Genomic DNA, 7515 nt, shown 5'->3' with positions numbered 1-7515 from the left:
TTTTAAAAGGAAATGGGAGTAGATTTTAACTCTGAATGTTCATTTTGTAAATTGTTTTCCTTCACTATGTCAATGACCGTATGTAGGATAGTTTGAATATCCTGTGTTTTTTAATTTTCATGTAAGAATGGTAGGGAATGTCCCCAAATACATGTAAATTTCATGTAGTATTTAAGCCTAGTCCCTCAATCAAATTCAGGTATGCAATGACTAGTCTCTCATTGCTTTTGTTGTTTTTCCTTTGTCGAAAGTACAGTTCTTTATTCCTTATTTATTGTGTATTGAAATATTTTGAGCCTGATATTTGGTATTATGTTCATTCCCAATACTGCCCCTAGGCTTTTCACATATTTTGATACAATTTTAGTTTTCATCCGCACCACTCTTTGTATTATTATCTTCTGTACATTATTTAAAATAGTGTTCAAAATGTTCTTAAAACTACTATTTTCCCTCCCAAAGTACAGCCTCCTATTTATCATTGCATTATGTCAAGAAGTTTCTATCACAATTGAAAACTAATTGTTGACCGTGACGGGTTTATGTTTTCTAAACTCTGATCTCTGCCATCCATGTTTCAATTAAATCTTTGAAACAAGAGCCTCGTCTGTTCTGAATTTCTTTCTGTGATTTGATTTGCTGTAGATTTATATTTGAAAGGTAAAGTGTTGAGTAAAGGAAGCTAAGGTAATTGTGTTATGTACTTGCTCACAAAAGCATCACAGATATTTAAGCAATACCAACCAAAATTTGAGGGTGTGAGAAAATGTTGCGAGAGAACTTTCGAAAGACTAGTTTCTATTAAAGCAAGGTGGTACCATTTATAACTAGCCAATGAACATTTGGGAGGGAGGGGGGCAGAGGGCACATGTCTGTGCAAGTCAAAAGAAAATTATTCTATTACATTTGCTTCAAAAGGAAGGCATCCAATCCTGTGTCGACAAGACATTCAGAAAAAAATGATTACACTCCTTACACTTTAATGTCAACCATTAAATCTATTGAAATCCTTATTGTAATAATGAATACAAAACATTGGTAAACATAACATAATTTTACAATAACATCTTTAATTAATAATGTATACCTGGAAGATATGATTATATTTACAATGCAAAAAATACATTTCTTATCAAGAAAACTAAGTATAACATGAAGAAGTTAAATCACACACATGTCCACATTACTGAAGGTACAGGTATTCGAATAGCCTACATTTAGCCTACATTTATTTACTCTGAAAGTCGTTTTCACCAACACAAATTTTGTTATCATGATTATTAACACTAGTACTCTAACAAAGCCTTGCAAGATTCATAGAATAAATAATTTTTTTCTTCCAGGCTGAAAAAATTACTTGATCACTTTATTATTTTGGTTTGTTGAACAAAATTTGTATCTGCTTTGAATCATTCTTGAAAGATTTCTCAATCACAATTTTACATTAACTTCTACAAAACACATTGATTCTTCGTGATCTTTCTCTGTTGGAATAAACATGAGAAAATTCCAATAATACAAAAAATGATAGTGGTTTCTTCATCTAACATCGGATAGACATGATTTACTAACTGCTCCAAATACTGATATGGCACAATTATTGCACATTTTGCCTTGACACTTTTTGTGTGTATTACCATTACCTTGTAAAGTGAAACTATATAAAGACTTCTCACCGCTCAAGAGAAACAAGAAAGGTGGTCTTTATAGACGAGGGAAATTTATATCAGGTTCCAGTGACTGTTCAAAGGTGACACAAATTTATACTTGAGAGACAGGTGGTCTTTCTTTACAGGTGATCAGTCTATACCAGCAGACCCTACAGCAGGTTTGACTTTACATGTACATGTATGTCCTGAACAGTGGCAGTACCAGGATTCTTAAATATAGGGGGGAGGGTCACAATGCGGGCAAGAACTACAGTGGGGAGGGAGGCAACACTGGCTGTGAGTGTTCCTCCTCTGGTGGTAGACATATTACTTTTGACTATGTTCATTACCTGAATGTACATGTATATTAATAATAATAGACGACAGTGAAGTCTCCTAAAGCATTAATCATTATTACCCTGGCTTTAGTACAGTTCCCATTACAGAGCTTGAGCATTTTTAAGGAACTTATTCCTGCCAGGTACCTATCTACCTCACCTGGGTCGAGTGTGGCAAATGTAGATTAATTTCTTGCAAAAAGACATTAGTGCTGCGCCAGGAATTCAAACCCCATACCTTGTGCTTCACTGTCCAGAGACTTGACCACAACACCTCTACATGTATACCATATGATAAACCACCCTTTCCTTCACCGTATAAATGAAAAATACATAATCTGTCATCAATTGCATGGCTGGATGTCATAACATCACATCTTGTCTCCAAAAATGTGCAAGGGACTGGCTCACACAAGCCTTCATTTCCATACTCTGTAGAGGGCCAAGTCCAGATTTTCTTCCTTTAAGTGAGGTTATGCTCTAAATTGACGCTTTACATGCATGTGAGACTATACACCCATTCAATGGAAATTCTATCCTGTCAAGTTCAACTAACCATGTGTTCAGACAACAGGTAGTTAATTTTTTTGTAGTCTGAAGGATGTATGGCGAAACACGTTTCAGAAACATTCCAAATAAACAAAAAACGATAAAAGAATCAGGGTCCCATGCTAGTCTCAACATCGTATTGTACAAAAATAATATAACTGGACGGAACTCATCTTGAGCATGCACCGATGATTGCCCAGCTATAATGCCAATTGTCCTCTTCAACAGTAGTTTCTTCATACAACGTTACTTCATGTAATCTGTATGCTCCTTTTGCTATCAATGATTATGTATTGTACGTTTCTTTATCTGACTTTTGAAAAAACTTCAACTAATCAGAACAGGCTATGCCCACAGAAAATTACACAAGGATACCTTGAACTCTTTTTCTGCTTTGGTCTACAAACGAAACACACGCTGGATTGCAAGAGGCAGCTTCTGTCCCATGTCTAGTGTAAATACAATGTGGCAGTCTCAGGTTTCGATCCTGGGCATATATAGAGTAAATTTTTCTTTTTAAAGAAACACTGCTTCGTCATCCGTCAGAAGGGGATCTCCTTGCCCGCAAAGTCCAAGAACTTCCCTGAATCTTCAACGTTCAGATTCTCTATCACCTCCATCATCCTCTCGACCGAATACTCGGGTGTGAAGAGCTTGTCCTCTGCGACATTCTTGTGGTAAGGTCGTGAGAGGTCGGTGTTCACCGTCCCCGGGTGAAGGCTGATGCATACCACCTTCCGTCTCCCCCGGGAGAACTCGATGCTCAGGTTCTTGGTTGCCATGTTGAGGGCGCTCTTTGACATGCGGTAGCTGTACCATCCACCATACCCTAATCAAAAGAGGTAATGAAAATAAACTGAAATTTTCTGTAACATGTAGTTTGTACTGTAGTTCTAGCAAACTAAGGGTCTCCATCTTTTTCTCTATCAACAGATATTGTTTGTAACATGCATCATTTGTTCATGATTTTAATCACTTGTTTCTTTATTCATTTATTTATTCATTTATTTATTCATTCATACATTCTTGTTTATTATTTCATTCATCTATTTACTTATTCATTCATTTAATTGTTGAATTATTCATCTATTTACACTTTAGCTAGACATTCACTTATTTATTCAGTATTTGTTTTTTAAACAATCGGTAAAATAGTTTAAAATTCAAAATGATTCGCAGATATAAGTACAAGTAGATTCCATTAGATTCTGGGTTTATATTCCTTCCCTTCATCACTAGAACTTATCCCTTCAACAACAACAACAATTGAAGGTATGAGGACACTCCCTAACCATTATCTGATATTGAACCAACTCTGGCAGACATGTTGACCAGTGTGCCAGAGTGACCTTCCGATGGCGACTGTCCAAATTCTCCGCTCCCCTTGGTCAGATGCTCCCCAAAGTACTTGGCCATCAGCAGAGGACCCAATGCATTGGTGGCAAATGTTGTCATCAGACCCTGTGTACACAAATGTGAATTTGAAGCTCGAATTTGTATTGTATCGTATTAATTTATTCATGGTAAAAAATATCAATCGGTCAAAACAGACTGCTTTTTAGGGAGTCTGAGCACTGAGTTTCTATACAAGATTCAGCGCATTCCCGCACCAGCACGCCGACAACAAAAATGTGAACAATGAATACGAAGGGGCTGATCAGCAAGTTTGAAAGTAGAATCAAGATTTAACCTTTCAAAGAATTTTTTCTTACATCGGTAAGTTTAAAAGATTGTATATTTTACTGCTATTTACATGTAGGTGTCATCAATCATCATGAAAGTACCCGTATAGAATTTTAGGGAACTCAGTTTTGTAGAGTGGGGTTTGAAATGTTGAGAATCAATAGAGGATGTCTGAACAGTTTTTAATACACAAAAAGTATACTAATGCTGCAATGTGTGCCAGATATGACGTTTTCCTTTTTTTTGTATACTATAGCTAATGTTGATGAAGTCATATAATACCTCATGTGATACAGCTCTAAGACTGGTCTCTCCTCTCCCTGATGGATGTAACATCCCTGCACAATTGATAAGTAGGTCCAGTCCTTTGCTAGAACTCTCGTTGCCATGGAGACGCTGTTTAACTTGCTGGGCTGTTGATGCAATCTGCTCCTCGTTTGACACATCTAACTGCATGATCTGTGTATAGTTAAAGATTTAAGAGAAGAAAACAAAAATAGTGTGATTCTAGCTTTTATCCTTACTTCTGATATTTTCATGTCCTACGTACGGCTAAAGATCATTATTTAGCAGGGTAGCATATGTATTTATCTTCATCCAAAACCTACTAGCACATGCCAAGATTACCTATATATTTATATAACTGTGCACATGTTAAATCTCTATGGCTTGGCCTGCCTTCAAAAAATGCCTGCTAGCATTTCAAAGGAGTGACGTCCCAGTCAAAATTCTCATCAAGATGATGGAAATTCAACTGAAGAAAATGTGGAAACAACATAGTTTCATCATCTTTTAATTCCTAAAAAGAAAAATCTGACTGCTTGGAGGAGTTTTAAACATCATTTGACTTTTGAATTTGATGCTCTCCTAGGTGCTCCAAGGAGAGGGGGATTTGGCGAATTTAGAAGTGGTCTCGGTGGAAAATACCCCCAAATGAAATAGACTTGAATGATTTTTCAGTATAGTATTTCATCTCATTTTTGCTGACTATTACGGCAGTTAATTCGGCGTTAGTTTAGAATCATTTCCAAATTTTGACTGTAACTCATTGTAACGGTAGGTAACTTCACACAGGCGCGCGCCCGCCCGCAACCCACCATCGGTATGCACTTGTATTGTGCAGCGGTTTGCCGTGAAACCTGTGAAAAAGTGTAGAGTGCCCAGTATTCGGTCACTTAGGGGAAATCACTAATATTTTGAATTCTTACCTCTTTTATTTGGCAATCTACCCATCAAAAGAAAAGAAAGTTATCCCTCTAACAGGATTTTATAGTCACTTAAAATAAAGAATGATAAGAAAAATATTTCTGAAAGAAGACGGAGCATTTTTCTGCCCAGAATTCGGTCGCGCCGATTAGAATTCGGTCACGCGATTTGTGCGTGGTATCTCCGTTGCCAAGGAGCGAAGCGTATTTGCGCACTATTTTCACACAATTGCGCGATAAAGCACTGATTGTCAATGCATTGACCGAATACTGGATGAGCGCTACCGCATGGCAAGGGTATCGTATAAATACCTCTTGCATATCGGCAAGTGCGTCATTTGCAAATTCGCTGCGATGGAGCGAAAACAGAAGAGCTCCTCTTCAAACACATACTAAATTCATTGCGACAGCACACGTAGTTGTTTCGCAATAGACTTCTACATATGGCTATGCATGTTAGCGCATGTGCTAACAGAACGCGGAAGTGCAGAAAGTTGTGCGACACTGACCAATTCCGAGCTAAGTTGGAGATCTTTCCGAGGCCCATATCTGATTTAATTTTGAGAGTTAAGAAAAGTTGTTCAGCTGCCTGATTTGTGCAAGTTTCGCGGCTCATTAATTATTTTTTAAATTGTTACAGCTGTTGAAACAGCTGTATGACCGAATACTGGGAATGGACCTAATACTAGGCGCGCTGCCCTATACTAATATCAATGTTTTTTTTTTAAATACTCCAAAAATAATAAGAAAATTGACACGAAACAGGTAATAACTAATATACATATCTACTTTTAACTCATGGTCTTTTTTTTGACATTTAATGAATATTTACTTCATTTTGGGTATGTTTTAGTAGGGTATCTCCACGCCAGAGTTACAGGTCGAATTTTGGATAGGTTTCTGAACAAGCGCAGCCGTATGCAATAGGCCATAATACCCGGTTACTTCGTTTTGAGGAAAAATACTCCAAAAAAAAGATAAGAAAATTGACATTAAATAGTTGTATAAAGAAACAAAAGAATTCTTTTTCTCTTTCTTTCTTTTTTTCTCTTGATTTCCTTTCTTAACTGTTTTTTTTTTTTCTTTTCCTTTCCTTTTTCTTTCCCTCTCTTTATTTCCCTCCTCTTGTTCTCATTTTTCCTGACAGCAGGGCAGTTCTACCGACAATTTGGATATCCTGATCTGCTGATACTAGATGAGGGGGGATACGGCTCTGGACACCCCCTCCCCCCCTTCTAGTGACGGCCCTGAGTGCAACAAATAATTATAAAATCATTCTAATCGAGATCGAGGTAAGGCCTGCACTGCACTGAGAGCTAGGCCGCCCCGAGGTCAGGCGGGAGATATACTACGCGTACGGTACCTGGAGACTGTTCGGATGCTCTTTCTGAAGTGCTTGCAACTCCGCTGCACCGTCCGGCTGTCGACAAGTTGCAATCACAAGTGTCGCAGGCCGTTTATTCAGCAAATGTCGACAAAACTGCAATCCTATCCCTCTGCTTGCTCCTTGCACCAATGCATAAACCATCGTTGAATATCTTGAATGTGCCTTTGTCTACAAAATAAACTGTTTTGTTTTGGGAATAGCACTGTAGCAGTAGACAAATCTTGCGTAATAGCTGAAATTGCCAATTTGAAGTTGTTTAGCGATCTGCAGCCAGTGATCAGCGGTCATGATGTCGGAACATCCGGAAAACTTTCAAAGAAGAAAATTGATATAATTGATGTTCGGTGTTCGGGGGGGGGGGGGATTCAATGAATTATTGTTAATTCATTGCATTTTCTTTGGTTTTTTTATTTATTTGTGGGAACTGCTCCCTACCCTATAGCCCAACGAACTAAAATTCCCTAGCCCCCGCTGCATGTGTACAGTCAGTGGCAAATTTGGCCTCGTAACTGTGAGGCTCTATAGGATCAAAACCGTGTCGATCATTAGTGCCCTTTTTGTGGGTCATTAAACCTCATCAATAACTTGATGGGGCCCGGGGGCGGGGTTCTCCAAAACACACACAAAACAAAATTTGAGGGGGGGGGGTTCGAACATTATGTTGTGGTGGTACACAAATATTATAAACCGTTATATTTATGTAT

At 37.9% G+C, this 7515-nt stretch overlaps 1 protein-coding gene across 1 annotated transcript; it reads right to left on the bottom strand.

The window, feature by feature from the left end:
* Positions 1-905: 905 nt before the first annotated feature.
* On the bottom strand, positions 906-7068 carry LOC574869 (C-factor). The gene is made up of 4 exons (XM_775271.4): positions 6788-7068; positions 4502-4678; positions 3829-3997; positions 906-3365 (listed from the first exon to the last, which is right to left on the bottom strand). Exons 1-4 carry the CDS (start codon positions 6950-6952, stop codon positions 3079-3081), a joined length of 798 nt encoding a protein of 265 aa, XP_780364.1. The 5' UTR covers positions 6953-7068; the 3' UTR covers positions 906-3078.
* Between the last annotated feature and the right edge of the window lie 447 nt (positions 7069-7515).

This window comes from Strongylocentrotus purpuratus, unplaced genomic scaffold (genome assembly GCF_000002235.5).
Source record: "Strongylocentrotus purpuratus isolate Spur 01 unplaced genomic scaffold, Spur_5.0 spur5_scaffold_15, whole genome shotgun sequence".
NCBI lineage: Eukaryota > Metazoa > Echinodermata > Echinoidea > Camarodonta > Strongylocentrotidae > Strongylocentrotus > Strongylocentrotus purpuratus.
The sequence above is the reverse complement of the archived record's forward strand: the minus strand, read 5'-3'. Positions and strand labels throughout refer to the sequence as shown.

Coding starts and splice junctions, on each gene's coding strand:
- LOC574869 (XM_775271.4), bottom strand. CDS start 6,952: ATGGTTTATGCATTGGTGCAAGGAGCAAGCAGAGGGATAGGATTGCAG. Junction 4,679..6,787: donor AGCATCCGAACAGTCTCCAG/GTACCGTACGCG, acceptor AACTATACACAG/ATCATGCAGTTAGATGTGTC. Junction 3,366..3,828: donor TGGTTCAATATCAGATAATG/GTTAGGGAGTGT, acceptor TCTTTTGATTAG/GGTATGGTGGATGGTACAGC.